Source organism: Solanum lycopersicum, chromosome 10 (genome assembly GCF_036512215.1).
Source record: "Solanum lycopersicum chromosome 10, SLM_r2.1".
Lineage (NCBI taxonomy): Eukaryota > Viridiplantae > Streptophyta > Magnoliopsida > Solanales > Solanaceae > Solanum > Solanum lycopersicum.
The window spans coordinates 59,743,108-59,766,976 of NC_090809.1; the positions used below are offsets into that span (position 1 = coordinate 59,743,108).

At 34.3% G+C, this 23,869-nt stretch overlaps 3 protein-coding genes and 1 pseudogene across 3 annotated transcripts; 1 reads left to right on the top strand and 3 right to left on the bottom strand.

Moving 5' to 3' along the window:
- On the bottom strand, window positions 173-274 carry LeU6.2ps (U6 snRNA pseudogene; annotated as a pseudogene).
- LOC101256534 (probable protein kinase At2g41970) lies at window positions 1,028-4,262 on the top strand. The gene is made up of 8 exons (XM_010313768.4): window positions 1,028-1,166; window positions 1,522-1,739; window positions 2,197-2,447; window positions 2,531-2,657; window positions 2,786-3,059; window positions 3,325-3,457; window positions 3,728-3,814; window positions 3,902-4,262. Exons 2-8 carry the CDS (start codon window positions 1,628-1,630, stop codon window positions 4,025-4,027), a joined length of 1,110 nt encoding a protein of 369 aa, XP_010312070.1. The 5' UTR covers window positions 1,028-1,166; window positions 1,522-1,627; the 3' UTR covers window positions 4,028-4,262.
- An 846-nt stretch (window positions 4,263-5,108) lies between these two features.
- Window positions 5,109-14,565, bottom strand: LOC101256818 (carbon catabolite repressor protein 4 homolog 1). Its single transcript, XM_010313769.4, has 12 exons — window positions 13,962-14,565; window positions 8,849-9,602; window positions 8,426-8,512; window positions 8,266-8,349; window positions 8,075-8,161; window positions 7,893-7,979; window positions 7,511-7,564; window positions 7,339-7,430; window positions 7,118-7,232; window positions 6,047-6,194; window positions 5,736-5,887; window positions 5,109-5,319 (listed from the first exon to the last, which is right to left on the bottom strand). The coding sequence occupies exons 1-11, from the start codon at window positions 14,123-14,125 to the stop codon at window positions 5,742-5,744; spliced, it is 1,818 nt and encodes a 605-aa protein (XP_010312071.1). The 5' UTR covers window positions 14,126-14,565; the 3' UTR covers window positions 5,109-5,319; window positions 5,736-5,741.
- A 1,826-nt stretch (window positions 14,566-16,391) lies between these two features.
- LOC101257121 (large ribosomal subunit protein eL21x/eL21w) lies at window positions 16,392-18,588 on the bottom strand. The gene is made up of 2 exons (XM_004249138.5): window positions 18,272-18,588; window positions 16,392-16,837 (listed from the first exon to the last, which is right to left on the bottom strand). Exons 1-2 carry the CDS (start codon window positions 18,506-18,508, stop codon window positions 16,580-16,582), a joined length of 495 nt encoding a protein of 164 aa, XP_004249186.1. The 5' UTR covers window positions 18,509-18,588; the 3' UTR covers window positions 16,392-16,579.
- Window positions 18,589-23,869: the final 5,281 nt, after the last annotated feature.

Genomic DNA, 23,869 nt, shown 5'->3' on the forward strand with positions numbered 1-23,869 from the left:
GTAGTTTAATAGAATTGATTGTGATGAAATTTAAAAATTGGATTATTGTTATATATCTTGACTTGATATAATAACACTTTTGACTTTTAAGTTGATGCTGAATATTAATTTTAATATTAAATTAATTTTAAATAATATAATAGTTAGACCATAATACTCTTTCTTTTTTTGTAAAATTTGAACCATTTCTCGATTTGTGCGTGTCATCCTTGCGCAGAGGCCATGCTAATCTTCTCTGTATCGTTCCAATTTTATCGGATGTTCCCGAAGGGACACCACAATACTCTTCATTTTAAAAATTTATGCTTAAAGTATCATATTTTGCCTATTATATACTTGATAGAGTAGTTAATTAATCTTGAAAATATATTCATTATTTATTATAAAGTTGACTTAAGAAAACATTAAATAAAGATAAAATTACATCATTTTTTAATACAAATACAAAATAAAAAAAGACGTATAAAATAAAACGAAAGGAGTAATTCATTATAGTAGTTTTGAAAATTCACAAGCATAAATACCAAGAGTAACACACACATAATAATTAATTAATTGAAAATTACATATACTAGTCATATATTACATGAACCAAAATTAGAATTTACTTACAATTAATGACCAAATATTATTATATCTTCTATAACTAGATTGGTTATGATCTGTGCTTAGCACTGGTCCAACATGTTTGGGTTAGATGAGTTATCTATGTTTGACTTTATTTTCAAACATTTTTAGTCTGTACAATCACATTTTTACAAGCATAACACTTATATAAAAAAACACGACATGAAACCATATGAAAAAGTTATTTAAAGATTAGTTATTCTCTAAAAACGAATTTTAAAAGTTGCATGGTAATTGATAAAGTGGACGAAAAAGGAATAAGGATGCATGTAGTACGTAGAAATATTGTTATGTTTATATATAAAAAGTGGTTAAATAGAGTATTTTCATGCGATTTTCTCGTTAAACAGAAAGGGAAAAAAAATTATTTGCTCAAAAATTTCATCAATTTTTTTGGGACAGAAGAAAGAAAAAAATAATAATAACAAGAAAGAAAGAGAAATGGCTGAAATTATTCTACCATGAAATCTCTTCTTTCTTCTTTGTTGTAATTTCTTCTTCCAGATTCATTCATTTCCTAATTTATAAAAAAATTTCGGGTACGTAATATTAATTTCTTCGATTCATCTATTCGTTTCATAATGTCCATGAAATCGAAAAATGAATGTGTTGAAAATTATTAGAAGATTGTGTTTGAATTGTTTAATATGATAGATTAAATGACAGTAGTAATTACAAGGGTTGGGTTGGGTCAGTCTATTTTGACAGCTCTAATCAAACATCATAAAATATTTTTGAGGTTACATTTTTCCTATGGTATGATTTCCGTGAAATATACTAATTCATGTTCATATATTTAAATATTGAATTATTCTGTAATATGTCTTGATTTTTTTTTTTGGAATTTATTTATTTTTTCTAATAATTGTTCTTTTTTTTTTTTAATTTTCCTAGGAATACTGATAATGCAACATGTAAATTTCTCCTGGGAGGCATTGGATTAAATTTTATTTATTTATTTAAAAAAAAAAGGAATATTTTTAGCTTTGATTGAACAAAAATGTCTTGCTGTGGAGGTGGAGAAGAAGACGTTTATAGCGGCGGTCCTCCGTCCAATCAGAACACAGCTCCTCCTAGAGCTGGCAATCCATATGGTGGTGGTGCTGGTGGTGGTAATGATCATATAATCTAATCTTTTTTCGATTCTTTAACTCCGTGTAATTTTCATTTTTATGTTCTGTATCGACCTCTAGATGGATTTGACCCTTAAAAGTACAAAACTATGTAGATTGAAGGTGTTAAAAGGGCACGATCGATGTATATTCTTAGACACAAATATCGATTACATAGATATATGTTGGTCGTATGTCAGGTAGTTACTCAACTAATAGTTATTCATCTCAGAGAGTTGTGTGACTTTTTTTGGAATGTGATAATTTAGCGAAAATAAGGGTACAATAGGAGAAAAAAGATCGATATAGATGACATACAACTTAGTTGAGAATATGTTTGTTCTATGTTTTAGGAGTATGCTAATCGAAACAAAAATAGGGAAGTTCTAGTACTTTTGTATTATAAGCATGATCGATGAAGATTCATATAGCAGATTACGACTTGTTTGTATTGTAGCGAGTGATAGAGGAGAGCCAAGGAGTGCTGCAAGAGGTGGAACTCCTCAGAAAGTGTTACCAATTGAGGCACCAGTTTTCACCTTAGATGAACTAAACAGATTGACAGGAAATTTTGGTCAGAAAGCTTTGGTTGGAGAGGGATCTTATGGCCGCGTTTTTTGCGCGAAATTAAGCAATGGACAGCAAGTAGCAATCAAGAAGTTGGATACTAGTGCTTCACCAGAACCAGATTCTGATTTTGCAGCTCAGGTTAATGAATCAATGCCCTTTTTTTCCCTTTTTTAGAATGATGAAAAGTACACTTGTACTTGAAATGTTTCAACTTATTTCAGTTATCAATGGTTTCAAGGCTTAAAAATGAGCATTTTATGACTCTGATGGGCTATTGTCTCGAAGGGAACAATCGTATATTGGTATATGAGTTCGCGACAATGGGATCTTTACACGATGTTTTACATGGTATGTTAAAGATTCTGTCATAATCCTGATAGTTGTTGTGTGAATCCTTCTGTTTGTTGTAGTGTTTAGTTGATTGTAGACCCCCACGACTTATTTGGAACTGAGGCGTAGTTGCTCTATTGTTGCAGGTAGAAAAGGTGTACAAGGTGCTGAGCCAGGTCCAGTACTTACCTGGAATCAAAGAGTTAAAATTGCTTATGGTGCAGCAAAAGGACTAGAGTATCTACACGAAAAGATTCAGCCACCTGTAGTTCATCGCGATGTCAGATCAAGTAATGCATTGCTCTTTGATGATTTTACAGCCAAAGTTGCTGATTTCAACATCTCGAACCAGTCTTCTGACACTGCTGCGCGTCTACATTCCACTAGAGTTTTGGGAACTTTTGGCTACCATGCACCAGAGTAAGCCCTGCTTATAACAGCAGAACATGTAGTTTCTCTAGATAGCCTATTGCTTTGCGTAGTTTTCAACAAAACAAAGATAAAACAGACATGATCAAGATCATACAGTAGCTACAAGCTGTTCTATTTGCACCACAAATCGGACAAAGCAATCCTGTTATGTTAAGAGAAACAACGAACAACGTTGATGCATCAAGCAATTAGACAAGTTTCAGATACGGCTGGTTTATTTTATGCTAAACAAAGGTATCGCGTTTTTCTGTAGGTATGCAATGACAGGACAGATTACTCAGAAAAGTGACGTTTATAGTTTTGGCGTTGTGCTCTTAGAACTGTTGACAGGAAGGAAGCCAGTAGATCATACAATGCCTAAAGGGCAACAGAGTCTTGTCACTTGGGTAGCTTCTCATCCTATACCTCTTTCTTTTCTAGTGTTTATATATACACCACCAGTCCGCCTGTGTGAGCTTGTTCACATTGACGGTCTCAAGTAAGAAGGATTGACGTAGGCTAATAGCCAACGTAAAACCTGTTAATTCATGATGAATCCTCACAATACAAATATCGTTACAGCATAATGATTCATACAGACGGCCCAAACTTGTTTGGGTCTGAGGTAGTTGTTGTATATCACCGGTCTGCTGATCTGTACTCGAAATTCTCTTCAGGCAACTCCAAGATTGAGTGAAGACAAAGTGAAGCAATGTGTTGATCCTAAGCTAAATAATGACTATCCTCCAAAAGCAATTGCTAAGGTACTTTACTCAAAACACAATGAATCTTGCCTAGTTGTATGTAATGTTTGGGACTGAGGCGTAGTTGCTGTTGTAATGTTTTCTCAGTTGGCAGCTGTTGCTGCACTTTGTGTTCAATACGAGGCCGATTTTCGACCTAATATGACAATTGTTGTCAAAGCACTGCAACCACTTCTCAACTCAAAACCAGCAGGACCAGAGTCTCAAGCATAGTAAATTTCTGGTTTTGAAACCAGCAGGAGCTGATAGCCTTAATGTTACGGCAAAAACTTACTCACACTCAATGTTTACATAATAACATATTTCTCATGGTTAAATGATTAAATGAGGTACTATACGTGTTGATTAACCATGATTAAGTGAATGACGCGTATTTTGAAGACACATGTTATGTATTGCTGTAAACACCGAGTGTAGATAAGTTTGTCTTTTCCCCTTTCTGATCCAATATGTATTTTTTTTTCACAATTAGAATGCTTGAAAGAACTACGAAAAAATTCTCATAGCTAGGTTAGTAGTGACACTGGATATCAATACCAGTCTTTTTACTTTTTGGGAGTTTGTATAAATATAAATATGTAAGTTTCTGATTGAACAAAAAACCCAAAATCCTCAAAATGTCATTGAAGGCATATATAAATATTTATATATATATACATATATATATATATATTACCAATAAACGCGCTTATTATATTAGAGTAACCTGTTGTTGTAAACACTTTTTTTGACATGATCCTCATATGTAAAAACAATTATAAAATTGTCATATGCAAAGAACTTCAACTTACTTGATATTTAATATCCTACAAGATGTCTGATACCCACGTTAAAGCCCAATTAATCCAAACTTGCGCCAAAAAATCTCACACTACCTAACAAAAACAACTCCATACCCAAGAAACTTGAACACCAGACCTCTTTGGACAAGGATGGATTACTTTTTTTTTTGTTTCTTGATGATGTGATTCTTTGTTTATGCACCATGTATAAACTCATAATTTGCACAACAATCAAGAGGTGTGTTCCCCCCTAAACCAAAAGTTTTGGGTTGGAACTGTGGGAATGAATGGTTCCCCCTTTATACAGACCAACACAACCCAAGCTAGCAGAGTCGGTGGGCCTGAAATACCAAATGGCTAGACCCAAACAAGAGAATTATTGGGTCTGTGTGACCCGGTGACTTTATTCCAGTGCCGATAAAAGTAAAAACATACAGCTAACTGTAGCTGCTAATTAAATGTTGAAACAGCCTGGTGAAGAAAAAAGTGCAAGGTAGACAAGGGAGGAGATGTTTCTTAAGAAACTATCATAATTTTTCTATGTGATCAAATGTAGCATGATACAAAGAAGCTCAACAACAGCTATACCACCATAGGATACCGAGAAAAAGGAGAAATAAAAAAAGAACAAGGCGCCTCCATCTACTATTCTTACAATAACTTATCTTTCATCCTTGTAATTGTTTCTGCTTCTATTTTTGAACTCATCCTTTGCAGTGAGACCTGTGGCAAATGGATACATAATTATTGCATCTAAAAACTTTCATGAAGAATAATGAAAGCCCGAACAGACGTACAAGCTTTTAAGGACAGTCTGTAATGATGCTAAAATCTACAAGAGTAGATACCACTGCACAACGAAGTTGATCAAGTTTGAAAATATTCAACAAATTATCAATAGCATGCTGCTTGTTAACATATTCAACAAATCATTTCCTCATCAGTTGATGGCAAAACATTATAGACATCTTACTGTTTCCAAAAATAACTTGTTGATTTTGTTAGCCAAACTAGACATCAGATCATTTTTCACCTTTATGTTTCCTAAATTGGGCACCCATCCAACCCCTTCTAACCCTCCCCCCCTCACCAAAGAATGAATCACATTAAAGATCAGATGATGAGGAAGGAGTACACACCCATCATCAGCGTCTAGTTCTCGGCTTGCACCGGAACTCAGCTAAGAGTGCTATATGATCAGACGACCACTCTGGAGAAGGAAGTGCTGTGTCCTTTCTCAAGCTTTCTTCTTCCAAGAGCTCCAATAAAGATTCAACAGTTAATGAATCAGCTGAAAAAACAACCATCACATATATCAGCCTTCATGACAAATTCCATCAAGGACATGCATATACTGCACCATCCAAATCATGGACTGTAGAAGAACAAAGGAAAACACTGAGGTGACAAATATATTGTAAATCTAATCGGAGAGAATATTTTACTACACCTGAGTAGAATATATAATCATGAGTGCCAATAAAATCTCTGGTGCAGTTGGTAAACAAGGGCTCATTGGTATTAGGATCCATCCTTCTCCTTTGCTGCTCTAGTCCAAGTCCCACCCCCATTCTGGCAAAGGATGAATAAGCACTAACCTACAGAAATGGATGCCACAACAAAAGAAACGGTTAAATATATCTTGCAGATCTTACTCAACTTCTTCACAAGAATGTATAATACAAATTTATAAGCTCCAACTTCACTCTTAGGAACAGAAGAGGTTCAGGAGGAATCATATTTAAGGGTGTATTAGGAATGAAGGAAAATCTCCTTGGGTAAAGTGGATTTCTTACTTATTTTCTTGTATTAGGTATGTTAGTCCTAATAGCATTTGTATATAGTCTAGATTCTAAGGGAGGTGGGGTGGCAGCAGGGGCGGACCCACGTGGAACAGGGTACCAGGGGGTTCAGTGAAAAATTACACCGTATATATAAAGGTACATTTTCTGTATTTGGTGTATATATATATATATATATATATATATATATATATATTTTTTTTTTTCGAACCCCTTCGATTACAAGGAAAAGCTAATAGCCAGTGGCAAGTTCCCCCAAAGTTAAGCTAGAGGTCACCAGTTCGATTCCCTCTGATAGCGTTTTATTTTTTCCTTATTTAGTTTCACTTTTTTTTTGAAGTTTCAGGTCTGTTTTTTTTAGAAAAATGCTAAAAGTGTGGTTTTAAACAGAAAACAATTCAAGGGTCCCATTTCTAAAGGCTTATTTACACGTTTATACTTTTATTTTTTGAACCACCTGAATGGAAGTCCTAGGCCCGCCACTGGGTGGCGGTGGCGGGGATGGGGGTGGGGATAGGGGTGAAGATGAGGGGTGTTGGAGGCTCGGGACGATACAACCATTGTGGAATGTGTTCTCTCTACTTCCACTAGGGAATCATTTGCTCCATACTGAACACACACTGTATAAAAGATTGATATGGAGAGTGAAAAAGATGAGAGACAAAATGGTGGAAGCAGGAACATGAATAGAAGCCTTCCAAAAGTGATTAAAGTTTTACCAATGGGAGCTGGTGTGTTAACTTTGAAGCTGGACGCAAAATACCAAGAGGATCCACTACTAGATCTTGATGCATTGGATCAACTTTCCCCAAGGCAAGAAGTGTATGAGGAGCACTGCATTGTGACAATTCACATTAGCATTGGTATTTCCAGGAAGTGGAGAGGGCTTGGGAGAAAAGTATCAACTGTGCCAATAAGGAAAATTCAAGAAACAACTGACCTTCCGGGCATCGAATTAAAATCTCCACAGACCAGCATTGGGATGTCGGCACTGGCAGCGATTTTTTCAAGTCCTTTAAGAAGTGTGTGAACCTGAGTAGTAAAGACAATGAGTTTTTAACCAGAAAAGAATGGAAGAGACCTCCATATTTAATAACGCGTTCAATAGCAACCTGCCACAGTTTGACATCCCTTAATTCTTGCTGAACGTTTACATGTGTGTTGGCCTGCATACAGAAATGGAAGGAACAATTTCAATAGATGCATCAGCTGGATATAGATTATGATCCACATTCATTTAAGCTATCCTAGGAATACACAATTGCACGCGTAGTTAACATTCCAGGAAAGGTACTTCACAGTGTTACTGACTTGCTTTATTAAGCAAAAAAGTAAGTCTATTAAGAAAATATTCACCATGGCATGACCAGAGTTATTAGCATGTCAGCATAGATTGGGGCTATAAGAAAGCTCAGGCAGACCTTTATCCAGAGAAAAAGAACTGAAGATTTCAAAACTGTAAAAGAGATGAAAGAAAAAAATCATATTCCTCACCACACAAACTAGTTGACGCTTCCCAGGGTTGTCAACCCCCTGGTTGCTGAACTTCGCTTCCAAAACCACTATAAGTGCAACATTATCCTATTATAGAACAGGTGGTCAGACATAATAGGCCAATTCTGAAGTCAAACTCTGGCAATACAAAGATGAACCATTAGAGCAATTCAGGAAAATACCTTAACCAAACGATTTAATGCAGTCTTCTTTTGGGCAATGGGAACCACAGCATCAGTCAAAGATTGTGCAGCTTTATTAAACTCAACCTGCAAAAGAAGCATGAGGTTATTATTTGTAATGATACAAGTGCAACCTTTCTAGTATGCTACTATAAAAAAGTAAAGACCTTTCTAAACACAATACTTTGTACCTCATATTTTTTAACATGTGAGAATCTATCTCGGCGGAAAAATGTAGCACAGCCATCAATATTGTTGATACTCCCACTAAACACCTGTATATGATGAGAGCAGGTCGGATTAGAAATTCAAAAACTCACAAATACAGAGTATACATTAAGCAGAAAAAACCTCGGCTGTTTTTCTTTTGAACAGAGCTTGATAACCATGTTTATCCAGCTCAGGGGCAAAGAATTCCTCAAAATGATTACTTTGAACCTGAAACGGAAGCATACAGCAATGACACATAAGTATTTTCCCCCTTCTTTATATATATACTTCCTATTTTCCACAATGATTACAGCAGAAATAACGTCATACATGTTAAGCATATATAGCATTTAACTGATGAAAAAATCTTCCTTTAATAGCAAATCAAGTTCAGTAAAGCAAAATTACCATTTCATTAAGGAAAGAAAAGAGAACCCTCCCGGGTAAAGAGCAAGTTTAAAAAATTACCCATCAAAGAAACTGAAATTAGTTTGACCTCTACAAAAATTGTAAAAACAACCCACTCAAAAATGTTAATTCTATTATCAGATATTACTCCATCACCTCTTGAAGACAAACAATGTCTGCACGGTAGCCAACTATTTCGCGCAAAAGATTCTGTCTACGATATGCCCAAGAAAGAGCCCAAGAGGGGCAATAACTGTATAATTCGTTTGTAGCATAGGCATCAGACAGAATATTGTAGGAGAGCACAGTGAAAGTTCCTGAAGATGATAATCGACCATCCAAATCCAGATGACCAGGAATATCAACTCCGCTAACTGAAAACATGCGACGTGGAGTTGGACATGGAGCTGGAATCACTCGGGACGTCAATATGGTACTAGAAGGCCCAACAGGTAATTTTGTTTCTGCATCTACAACAACACATTCGAATTTAAGCGCGTGACCAATATCATCTGCAGTAGGCGTATATGTTTTAGACCGTCCAACTTCAAACCAGGTTTCACCGCCATTTCTCTGGGTTATTGCTGCAGGATATAACGGTGCGTTTCCATTCGCCAAGCTGCCACTTGATTGAGAAGAAGCCAAACTTGCATTAGAAACACCAGACCCGGTACTATTAAATTGCCCAAATATTTCTTCCTCCCCGTTTCCATTTTCATTTACAGCACTAGCGGCACGTTCATGCAGAACACGATGATGTTGCCATGCATCTGAGAAGCATTTAGGTGAGCAATGGTAACTCTTAGAGACTGGGATTTTGGCCTTCACACACCCAAGGCACTGCAATGTAGCTTGCTCAGATGGATGGATACTACAGATGGCAACTTTTTTATCACTTTGTATACGATACCTGCAAAAGAAATCAGACAGTTACCAGTGGAGAAAGTATCAACTTAAAGTACAAAACAGAGGCGTTACAGTCCAACAAACTCCGCCGCTTTGCTAAAATTATCATAAGCATGAATAGAAAAATTGGTGAAGCGATCCGAGTGGGCAAGTCAACTGTGACACTTTGTTTTAATGCTGAAAGTATTTAAGGATTTTCTTTCACACGTGGACCGCTAGAAAACAATTGAGTCCTAACTGAGACAAAGCCAGACAATCCATATAAATTATATAAAATATTAACATGTTAGTTTCAAATCACCGCATACGACTGGCGTAGTTAAAAGCTGACTGATCTCGCATTTTTTTTAAATGCAAGAAGAGCCACCGATCTCACATGAAATGTGAATTTCAGAATGCGTCATTCATTCTCTTTTTAATTGATGGTAGCATTCGGGCCAGCTCGCACGCACCTGAACTATTCCACCGGATACTTGCTACCTAGGTTGCTTGAACTCACCAAAATTGCTGCCGCAACCATGTCGGATCCTCCAAAAAATACACTACTTTTGGAGGATCCGACACACTCACCGACGTTTCTGAATAGTCCGAGCAACATAGCTTGCTACCTACCACCAACACAGATGATAAGTCACTCATTCCCTTTTTCTTATATTATTTCCTAACTCACTCCCTTTATTGCACTTACATACTGTCGAGTAAATGTTAATAATTTTCTACATTGATATAAAGCTGGCTGCACAAAAATAGCTCAATTCTAAGCACACCTAGTGGCACTTTTGCTTTAATAGTTCATCTATTGCACTAAATTTTCCTTGATACCGCTCGAATATGACACTTGCGCAAACCATCCAATCAAAGTTTACTTTCAGCATTTAGCCTATCACTAAGTTATATTCATGGAATGCTAGTGTTTCCACTTTCCAGCAACAGTTATCAAGATAAATTAGACAATTGGAGCAGAAAAAGTTTAAAACTTATCAACCAAAAAATACATGTACTTGCAAGAAATTTCTAGTAAACGAGATGAAAGATATATGGCGTATCAGGAAATGAACTAGACACTCAAGATGATGGACTCTTTAACATTCTAATGTGTTATAGAAGATGTGATGGGCATCTTCTCTAAAGGTCTAAGTTGCGCGGACTCTTCACTTTTTCGATGCCGCACCCGTGTCGGATTCTCCAAACTTACACTACTTTTGGTGAATCCGACACGCACCCCTTGACATTATTGAAGAGTCCGAGCAACATAGCTAAAGGTTAGGTAAGAACACGAGGAAAAAATATCAGGGCGTAAATTGAGAGTATTTTCCCAGCTCAGCTCCATGTGGAGTAAATAAGGAGAACCCTACTGCGGCAAGATCCTCTATCTAAAATAATCATTAATGTCACTTTCAAGCACGCCCAATTAAGTACATATGTTTGATAAAAAGTTATACATCTCAATGATTGTAGCTTACACCATAACCCCTCTATTTGAGTGGCACACTTGCCTTTTTAGTTTGTCCGAAAAAGATAGATATTTTCTCTTTTTAAGAAAATATTGACTATTAGCATCCTCATTTTTCCCTTAATGTCATGACTAATTTGAACTACTATGCATATATTTGGGTTACACGTAAAAGTCGTATTGAATTTCTTCAAACTATGTACTCGGTCGAATACCTCCACATTAAATGGAATGGAGGGAGTAATTTATTAGAGAATGGATCAAGACATCCAAATAAAGTCGGAATTTCTTCATCGAAGAATAATGGAAACCACATTATGCCTGGCTTACAAATTATGTTTCTCTCCGCCAAAATTCGAAAGAACCAGCGCAACAAGATAACATCACAACACATAAGATGAAGGAGTTTTCAGAGTTACGTCTTGCTACTGGAGAAGGAACAATAGCCAAGTCAACATAGAAGTAAGGACCTGGGAGTTAATTTGGAGGGTAAAATCCCATTAAAAGTAGCTTGTTTTAGTTGGTTGGTGGTAAGACCAGCACAGCTTACACATGGAGTGTTACAAGGAAGAGGTTTACTTGATTTTCTCAAGGTGTATTCATGCAATCCAGAAGTAGAGGTTGATAACAATCTATTTCTTCATTGCCAAAGCAGCTATGTGGAATATGTTCTTCTATATCGTAGGAGTTAGTTCGGTAGTGCCTAAATCTTCTATGGAGTTACCCAACTGCTGGAAAGGTATTGGCAGTGGAGAAGCCAGTGAAATTGGTGGAGATCCATCCATCCATCCCAGCTTATGTCTAGTGGACATTGTGGAAGGAGAGAAACTCAAGATGTTTTGAAGGCAAGGGGATCAAGAGCCAAAAGATTAGAATCCAACGCCTTAGTTTACTTTATTTTTGGTATAAACAGGATACGGTAGGGGATACCGTACACATAGTTGACTTCATAGGAAACTTGTTAAGTTTTTTGAGTCGTCCTTGCTGAGGTAAATGCACACACCACGTGTAAATTGTAAAATGTTCCTCGTCATCTTTTGTTGATGAGTTTTTTGTGAATACAAAGTTATCTTAACTAAAAAAACAAATAAGACAACCAGACAGGTAGATATTTCATCAATGAGATGATCGCAATAAATCATCAATATTTCCAGTTTTGGGAAAATTGATCCCAAATATTGATAATTTTCTCAAGTAACAATAGTATCTCATCCAAAAGGGGTCGTTTGGTAGAATGGATGAGAATAAACTGACTCAGGTGTATTATTAATGTTGGGATTCATTATGCTGAGATTATTCTTATCAGTTGTTTGGTTTATTGTATTAAATGAATAGGGTGTATTAAAATAGGAATGGTACTGAATCAGGATAGGTGTAGTAGAATAGGAATAGTACCCCATATTATTAATACCATGGCTTTCTATGTACAATAACAGTACCGAATAGAGTGTATAACTAATAAACCAGACTTAAATTTGCAACCAAATATTGCACTAAAATATAGTACCAGTACAATTCTTATAAACCCTACCTTACACATTTGCAAACAAACATTGTACCAAAATATAGCACCAGTACAATTCTTATACAACTACCTATCCTCCCTAGCTTGTTCATTCTAGTGCTCGAAAATAATATTTCAAAGCTTTCGTATGTTCTCCATTACTTGTTTGGATATGCCCTATATTATAGAGTATATAACTTCGATCATAGGGATCAATTTCTAGTCGCATGGCTTCATGATGATTCTGCAAAGCTTCCGCGTAATTTCCTTCGAATTGAGCCGACATCCGTTATGGTCGTCATTCAATTGAAATGAATCTCCGTTCCAAAATCGTACGTGAGATTTTCACCTCATACGGCTCCAAGAAGCAAATTGCACCTTCTACACTCATACAGAGCTTAGACTTTGATAATATTTATCACAGAACTTTTATCAGATACTAGGACAGAATCAAATCCAAACTGCACTTTCAGAGTAAACTAATGACAGCAGGTTTTTAAACTCAAAGCCATTCTAATCCTATTTCTTTAAAGACAGCAGCCACTGTAAAGATCGGAAAACCTCAACGGACATGTTTCTTTTGCCAAAAGAACACAACTTTCAGTTCATTCACTTAACCCCCACTACCACCACCACTACCACCACAACACACACCACGAAAAAAAGAAGCTTCCCATCTGCTGGCTCAAACAATAAAATGTGAGTATTCAAGCCACTCCAAGCAAGTGAAACGCAAACATCAACCAAGTTAATATATTTCTTTTTCTTTGGCAACAAATCCTAAAGATTCAACCTAAATTCACACATCTGTCACTGAGACCCGCCACTATTAAAATAGTACAATTATGCAACAGTGAAACCCACATATGTTAGCAAATGCCTAACAAAGTGCCTCATAGTATCATTCCAAACAGGATCATATATCTACCATCTACTAAATGTCCTCATAAAGTGAGGAATTAAAACTGCCCATCAGTAACATCGAGCTACCCATCTGAGCTACCAGAAAGTTCCATCTGCACAATATATGACTTTCCATACAAAAAAAAAAGAACGAATCAGACAAAAATTGCCCCTTTTTGCTTTCACATACGGAGCATGAAAAATCCTCACCAAAAATTTTTTAGGAGAACACAGAACAGTGCAGCTATTCCAATACATCATCTATTTAGATCAATTCTTACCAAGAAAGACAGAGTCTTTTTGATCCTGTTTGCCTATTTACTTGCTTGATTACAAATCCTCAAGACTTCAACAGACTAAACAGTACACTTCCACAAAATGTTTTGTAAATTAGAAACACCATAAAGTTACATTTTTTCCCCAAACAAACGCATTAGAATCAAATCACAAAGCAAAAAATATAGCAAAATACACCGAAAAAAGCTAAAAATAAACCAACTGACCACTTGTATCTCAAGAAATATCCATCAATCGGTGCAGACTCTGAAACATCCTCAGAAATAACAGACTTGTCCTTGTTCGGCCGTCGTAAGAGGACATAAGGCGTGAGTTCACAGCCTACGATCGGTATATCGGAGGGGAGATGCACTCGTAACACACTCAGCATTCTCGAAGTTCACAAAAAGCTTTCCACTCTCTTCTCAACACTACTCCACAAACACAACCAACAAATACTAAGCAAAAATAATTCAGAAAAAATCGTTGTCGTAGGCGGACATATGGCGGATCCGCCATAACCTGAACTCTACACCAATCGCCAGCCTTACCTTCTGCTTCTCCACCGTCAATTAATTAAACAGAAAATCGCAGAAAAGCCCTAAAAATGAAAAAACAAAATACCCAATTCAGAGAAAAATTGAGAGAGATCTAATGGAATCAAATGCTAAGTTGAAAGATTTGGGAGGAAAAAGCGACAGATCAAAGAAAAAAAGAAAATTTTAGGAACAGAAATGAATCGATTTAGGGTTTTAGAGAGAAGAAAGATGGTCGTAGCGGAGCTGAAGAGAGTCGTCCGGACATGCTAATTTCCAATATATATATAATAATAAAATTATTAAATTAAAAATTACTCGAATTAAATTTTGATAATATTCCAATATGACATGTCAAATAATATTTGAAATCCACCAAATTACTCGAATTAAAGTTAAATTATAATTAGTCTCATTAGTATACATGTATTGTGAGTGATCATAACAACAAATAAATAAATTTATTAAAAATATATGTGTCGAGAGATTTTATTAATATTATAATTGTTTGAATAATTTTTTTTAATGAATCAAATTATTTGAATTAATCCATTTGTTTGATTCATTAAATGATTGAAAATTAAATTAACTTGTTTATTTTTGTATGAACGCTCGAATACATGAATTTTCCACTTTGTTATACCATATTAATTATTAGGCGTAATTATTATAAAAGCTATAGCTTTACCAATATTTGAGTATTATTTACCTCATTTTACTCATGTTAATGGAAGTGCTAAACTTGAATCTTCATTTTATTCATACCTCGATAAATCAAATAAGCATTCGAAATCGACAATTATCAATCGTTATTACTAATTGTTAGCATAGTCATTAGATTATTATTATTTAATTTATTGTTTATAGATGTGGATGATCTAGTTGATTTTAAAAAAATGTTGTTGGAGCTTTTTGTTGAACCAAAATATATGTTCATAGAAAGTTGTAATGGAAGAACAAAATTGTATTGAATAGGAAAACAAATCAATATTAAACACTTCTTCTTTAAATGGACCCTACCAACGTAAAACCAAACTAGTTAGCGTGCCGATATATATATATCTGTCAAATACATACCTCATAAATAAAACAAAGGAGGCCAAAATACAAGTTAGAAAATGTAGCCAAGACTAAATTTTGGCATGTATGACATATGGATAACATGCCTACGGTAATCAAAAAGACAAACTCCTAGTGCCTTTTTTCACATGGAACGTTTGGAATACTCGTAACTGAAAAACATATTGGAAAATTAAAACAATCTAGTTTACGTTCACCAACATTGATTATCTAAACTTTCATCTTATTATAGTGAGGATTCAATTCTTCACTTTGTTATCCTCTCCCTCATTTTCTCTTCCCCAAAAAACACGTTGAATGACAGACACATTCAATATGTAATATATCGTGCAAAACATTTTTAACTCGATTAGGTCATTGTAGGGTAGAATCTCCGAAACACATTGAAATCGTACTGCAAATGTTTAATGAACCACCAAGAAATGTAATGGACGTTGCTAAATCTAGCATTGTAAGGACAGGTTCAATTAAATCCATCGACTTTTTGCATCAACTATGGTTTGACTAATAATTTCATATTAATATTTACCAACATTTACATTTCATGATTCTATCTCAATATTGTAAATGCTAACAGGGACAACTGGACAAGTATGGTTGGACACAAAATAAGTTGTCCGGGATTAGCTATTTTAGACGTGCTTTTCACTATATTGATGATGGAAAAATATCAAACCAAACAGATCGCTGATTTTTCTTTCAGATTTTGCAGTATCATACAATAATAATCAAATATTTCAACAAATCCAAATATATATAAGATACAGCAAATTGAATACATATAGTATAACATTACTTGATTACTGTAGGTATAACTAATAAAAGCCCAACAATTTATATTGCTCATTTGAGGGCTTACTAAATGTAACTTATGGGTAAACTCTATCCATCAATGTTCAAATAAAACATCTCATGATTCTCAAGTCATTTCACATGCAACTAGACCAATTACTAAAATAGCAGATATTTCCAATAAATACGCATAATCAAATTGCACAAGAAGACAATCGTATCAAGAAAATTATCTTAAAATGCAGGGAATTTAGGTAATAGATAGACATACTTGAATTCACCTTTGTAGTAAAAGTTCAACAAAAGGCCTCTAATGGCAATGTAAACAAAATTTAACTAACAAGCAATGTCTGGAGTTGACACCAACAAAACTAATTCTGTCTTTCAATTTCAGAAAAACCAAATAGAAAAAACAACCTCTCAGAAACAGATTAAGATCAATATCCTCCCTTCAAATCATTAACCACATCATATGGTATGGGGGTAACTGTCTCCAGAGTAGCACCTTCAACCATGAACCCTGGTTTGGGTCCTAGTGGTTGCCTTTTTGTGCTGATGACTTCTCCTCTAGCCTTGGCGTCAGCCTTAAGTTGGTCATTCTTCTTGATCCTTTCCCTGACTTCTTCGGTGCATCGAGATTGCTGGACATGCTCAATCCTCACATGGATCCTCTTTCTTAAGATCTTGTTACGAACCTGATAAACAGAACATTAAAGAGTCAGATTGACATACAGCACAAACATTTCAACAACATACTTTCACATCAAGGATGTGAAAAAACAACTAGAACTCCGATATGGATTAGAATGTCTTTCATAATTCAATCAGTATCCTACTATTGCACAAATTTAAGGGGAACAACAGCAGTGTTTTGAAGAACTAACAAAACACACCACCATTTTTTAATTATAAGAATGTGTCAGATATCATACGAAGAGTAAGAAAAGAATAAGAGAAAGCCCAATAAACATGAATTCAATGTCTTTAATCTGGTCGATGCAGGAAGTAGTGTAAAACACAATTCATATAAATATTGAATGATACAATAAAATAAAAACTTGTTTAGAAATTTTTGTCCCCCAACTTCCAAATGACATCAAATTGATGATCAAAAATACAATGAGGCTTATGTTAAACCAATATACGTTCTCAATAAGGTCCATTAAGCTAAATTTAACTTAATCATAGAAACTTACACTACAGAACTCTAACTACTCCATAAGGAAAGGTTCTAGTGTCATGACAAAGGGGATTCAAGCATTGCTTCAAGCCATAGGTTAGAACCTACATGTCACAGTTAGAGTATTTTCTATGAATCCCCATGTATAAATTCCTCTCTAACACTGCAAACCAAAAATGACATATATGCATGCAAACGGATTGACTTAAAAGTTGCTTTAAAAAAATAGTTTCAATAACATGAATGGACAATGGCAAAATGAGAGTACCGCAGAACTCTTTACGTGAACCATCTACAACTATCTAAGCATACAAATTCCATCAGCAAATACTACATGAAGTCTATCTATAACCATCTAAACATACAAATCCAATCAGTAAATACTAAACACACAAGTAAAACGAACAAAGAAGATAAAATACATCTCTATCTAAAACTACAAATTCAATCAGCATATACTAAACAGACAAGGAACAACAAGCAAGGGCAAAATGAAAAGATACCATATATCTCATCAGAAACAAGCACTAAATGTCTCGACCTGTAAATCAAATAAACAAAACTAAAGCAGACACTCACAATATGGAACTAATCCGCCAATACTAGCAAAAAGTTAGAACAAATATTAACCACAATGAACGAGCAAAGCCAAAATCAGGAGATACCATATCTTTCTACAGAAACTAGCAATCATAACATCATAATTTAATGAATTAAATAAACAAAACCAATCAGTTACTAGTATAAGCATACATTCACGACAAGGCAAGGTAAACAAATGCTAGATCTCTACGCCTAAACTAATTACAACTATCTAAACCTAATAAATCGAATCAACAAAATCAAAACAAACAAAGTAATAGCTTCTATTCATGATATAATCATACAAAAAATGCTCAAAAATAAAGTTTAATTGTGTGTGAAAGTGAAAGATAGAGAGAGGAAGGACCTGCTTGTTGACTTCAACACCAACGGCGCGTTTGGTAACATTCCAAACACGACCAGTACGTCCATGGTAGAACTTGTGAGGCATTCCCTTGTGAATAGCACCATTCACCTTGATATCAACATAATCTCCGATTTTGAAAATCCTCAAGTAGGTCGAAAGTGCGATGGTACCCTTCTTCCTGAAGGCGCGAGAGAATGAATCTCTCGTTCGAGACCTCAAACCATGACCGGCCGGCATTTTCTTCTTCTGCTCTCGCTGTAATTGCTTGTGAAAAGAGAGAGCAACTGAAACCCTAGCGTAAGATAAATATAGAGCCTGTTGTATATATGTATAGAGCTTCTAGGGTTTTAGATTGGGAATGGGCCGATAAAATATGGGCTTTTTAGGAATATGGACTGAGGAGGACAATTTGGGCTTTAACAGCTTCAATTAAAGTAGACATTTGTGCATAAATGACCCTTTTAAGTTTAATAAAAATGTTTTGAAATATAGCACCTTTAGGTTGTGCAAGTCATGATAAATCGATAGAACTTACAAGTTATATTGAATTGTCATGATTTCAAGTTTTATCCAAACTATATTATGTGAGATAAGTCGTAAACGTCTATCGCATTGGCTTGACTTTGTGCTTGTTCAATTCTAGGTAGGAATATATTAATCATGTATACTATTTAGAAAATGCTTATTGTTAGCAAAACTGATATTTTCATATTTGCTTGTATTTATGTTCTCTAATTAAAGGATCTTATTTTTTAATGTCACGAATAGTGATACTAGTCTTTGTTTTCTATCGACGAAATAATTTCATATCAAGTTCTTTATCATAATTTCAAAGTTAAGTGTTTTAAAAAGGAATATAGTCATATCTAAGTATTGATGATATGTGATCAAAATTGATTATATTATTGTTGAGTACAATGTCTTTCTCATTAACAATAATAATATAGTATACTCAATCTATCATTCTCTTTCACCCCCTCCCCGCCCCCAGCACTTCTCTCCACCTTCTTATCTCCCTTATTTCTTTTTTCCTCCACTTTTTTTTGCGAGAGAGGTTGATTCATCGTATAAAGTCAATTAATACCTCTATCTCGCACATTATCTTTGGTTGGATTCGAACAACATCATCATCAGAATAGCATCGCTGCAATCCAAATATACTAAATATTTTTATACCAAATACATTAATGAAATTGACATTAGATACATGGAATAAAATTGGTACTGAATACAGAGATACATAAGTTTGTAAAAATTTAAATAGATTTTATAATACAAATACATAAGGTGATAGGCGAGCGAGAGGCAGAGAAAGAAGCGGGGCAAAGAGAAGAATAAGATGGATGTATAATCATGAAAAAATATATTTAAGATATAAATTTGCCCATTTTGACCTTTAAGTTCAACAATGAACTGTTGAATTTTAGAAGTTATAGTTTCAAAATATATAATACAACTAGTTTTAAATTTGATAAAAAAAAACACATTTAAATCATCTCTCTTGTTTTTAATTTTATATCTAAACTAGTAAAAGTGTGATTTTTATATTTGAATTATTACTTATCAATTTGAAAAATACATTTTTCTCTTTTATCATACGCTCTTCATGGTATGTATAATACACTCTCTTTGTTATTTAAAAAAATTGTCACATCCACATGTCACATAAATAAAACTTGCACCTTGATAAAAAATTAAATTAATCATTAATGTTATTTAAAGTTAAAGACTAAAGTACTACTATCCCTCCCTTAAAACATTATAAAATAAAAATATAAAATATTTTTTCTTACCTCACAACTATTTTCTCTCACCATACTCACCCCATCCAAATTTTTTAGTTTTTTTTTTCTAAAAGAAAAACCTTTTATATTCTTTTTCTTAAAAAATCTAACTTCTCATCCCCCACCCCCAGGCAAATCCCTTCGAATAATAATTTAGATATTGTTATAAAATCAAGCTCAAAAGAATATAATCATAAAGAGAAGAAGATAAGAGAAGTAGATAGTAGAAGAGAAATTTTCTTCTTATTCAAGTGTATGTAAGTCTCACCTATATTTATATTACAATAGTGAATGAACAACCCTATTTATAGAGTGAGAAATCACTCCAAAGGTCACCATATTAAGTATCATAATAAATAGATACATTCTTATCCAAAAAGGTTCATGTAACCTAGTGAATATGAATGGTTGTTCATGCACCAACCTTATGGACTATCCACTCATTCAATGAATTTATAACACTCCCCCTTGGATGTCCATAGATAATGTGCCTCGTTAAAACCCTACTAGGAAAAACCCTGTGGGAAAAAATTCTAGTGAAGGAAAAAGAGTACACATATCTTTTGATACGCACCATTTGTTGCCTCATTAAAAACCTTGCCAGGAAAACCCAGTGGGAAAAAACCTCGATCAAGGGAAAAAGAGTGCAACGCGTATTGTACTCCCCCTGATTAAAACATCACTTAATTTCTTGTGATGATGTCTCTAATCTTCGTACATTGTGGTTGGTATATTCCTTTTTAAAAGAAAAACCACACATTTCTTGAATATGGTGTGTCATTTATCTCAACCAGACGCACTTTTGACTTGCTTCATGGAGGACTTTTATTTTTGCAGAGCAACATTTGCTTCATTGATCCCCAGGATATTATTGTGCCTCCACATGCAAACACATAGCGTGCTTGAGATAGAGCTTTATGCGGATCAGATAAATATTATGCATCTGCGTAATCAATCAATTTTGTCTTGGATTCCTCGGGATAGAATAAACCCATAACTATGGTCCTTCGAGGATATTCAATCATGTGCTCAACACCATTTCAATGTCCTTTTATCGGGGAGAAAATGAATCTTGCCAGTAAATTTACTGCAAAACAAATATCTGGTCAAATATTGTTAGTAAGATGCACTAGTACCCTGATTGCACCAAGATAGAGTTTCATCACCAAGAAACTCTTCATCCTTCTTTAGAGATCAAACTGAATCATCATTTTTTTTCAAGTGATCTCATAATCATTGGAGTACTCAATGAATGCGATTTATCCATATAAAATTGCATCAAAACTTTTCAATGTATGTGCACTGTTAGACAAATATTTCATTTGTCAAATTATCAATCTGTAGGTCAAGACAAAATTTTGTCTTACCAAGACCTTTTCATAAAAATACAAGGACAATTAGAGTCATTCTTTTGTACCCTTTTTCTTCATTGACTATTTCAATCCATATAAGGATTCTTGAAGCTTTATTGGATAAGTTTCTTTCAAACCTTTATATGCTTCAGACACCTGGATTGTTTCAAGGATTTTCATATAACCTTCATTACAATTTTTCATTACATGCATTCAAGTTTTTCATATGTTGCCAGATCAAAACAAGCCTCACTGCATCCACCAAAGGAGAAAACATCTCCAATAATGTCAGGATTTTTGCGATAAACCTTTATGCCCCAAGGCACAAACCGTATTTGATATCTTACGGTTATACTATCGCATAATAATTTATTTGTACCCCACTGACATTATACCTTGATTTATGGACTACCAGTCCAAAATGTCACTTTTCTAAGTGAAACAAAATATACTTGAATTGTGCATTTTACTTGGCCAACCATTTATCTGTTCACACTATATGACAGATTTGAATTCAAGATCCTCATCACAATTTATATCATTGAGCGCTACCTCATATCAAAGATACCGTCGACGGTTATTTGATATCGATTCCAACAAGACATAACTTATCGAGATCTCTTCATTTTTTATTATTTCAGGTACCTGAACCTTTTTCAAGATTTTATGAATTGTTATGTCAATGTGCTCTTTTATAGCACTTGCCTCATTATCATGACCATGTTGATCATTTGCTCCTTCCTTCTTCAAGGAATTTTATAGTTGGAATCGATTGGTCTATTACGCTTCCGGCGTATCATAGACTCTGTCCTTCGAGGACTTCACATTGGAGCATTTGCAGCTGAATTATATCATAGGGTCAGTGTATTCATCTGGCAACTGATTTGCAACATTATGCAGCTGAATTATCCCTTGAACTTTAAGTTCACATATTTATTTAAATTGCCTTCACATTTTGAAGGACTATTTGAAGAACTTATAGTGTTCTTCCTTTTATCATTACCACAATGATGACTATTATAATTATGTCCCTCCACGCCCTTATTCAGATCATTAATCATTTGTCATCTTTCAGACTAACATTCACTGCTACCACATTCATATGATTGAATGGAGCAAGTTAACAGGCGGATTTCAGAGTTATTACATGTTGCTACCACATTCTTTTCAAGGAATGAAGCAAATTCAATAGAACGAATTTCAAGACTTTTCATCAAAGCCTAGTCATCATTATATCATCATTATGGTGCATTGACTCAAACTCAATGTCTTATCCATATAAGGCGTTTTACGCCATAATTCTATGGGACTTGAACCCAATCACGGTGCATCAAATCTCAAATTGATGTCTTACCCTTTTGGTGCGATAGAACTTGAATCTATCGTCTTATCCTCAAATATTTTTATTATGATGCATCCGGACTTTTACCTGATGTCTTACCCTTAACCAACGGTATAATAAATCGAAGTACAACATGACTCATCCTTTGAGTCTTTCAAAACAATCAAAATAACATTCAAATTCATGCTATTAAAATTTTATACCTTTTTCTATTTAAGAAATTTTGTATAGCATGTCATATTCAACCAATAGTAGTATATGTCTTCGGTTCGTGATAATTGTTAGTGACTGAACACTATTTTATTCTAAATCATAAAATATTTTAGAAAATACATACTTGATTTTATGCATACAATACTTTGATCTTCATAACGAGATCAACCGAAATATGAGCTAAAGTAAAACTAAAACTCAATCTCAATTGGTTAGAGACTCGTGCTGATAACGTGTTATAAAATCAAGCTCATAAGAATATAATCATAAAGAGAAGAAGACAAGAGAAGTAGATAGTAGAAGAGGAATTTTCTTCTTATTCAAGTGTATGTAAGTCTCACCTGTATCTATATTACAATAGTGAATGAACAACCCTATTTATAAAGTGAGAAATCACTCCAAAGGTCACCATATTAAGTATCATAATAAATAGATACATTCTTATTCAAAAAGGTTCATGTACCAACCTTATGGACTATCCACTCATTCAATGAATTTATAACAGATATATATTTAAAAAATTATACCTCACCCCACATAACCTTTTATTTCTATTTTTTTAATTTTGTGTTATATATATATATATATATATTACTTGTCGCTAGACTTCTCTTAAAAGAAAATTTTTATTTCTCTTACATTCGATAATTAAGTAGGAAAAAAATACTTTTCTAAAAATATACATAACACAAAACGAGAAAAAAAGTAAATAAGTTAAAAAAAAAAATAAGAGCAGAGGGTTATGGGGTAGGGTAGAATTACTTCTTTTTTTTTTCTAAAAAAGAATTTATTTTTTTTAGTAATCTTTTTATAGTTTGTCAAGGTAAAGTATATTATCAATGTGTAATAACGTATGACAAGATTTTTATAAATAAAAGAGAGAATATATTAGATATATTATTGGATA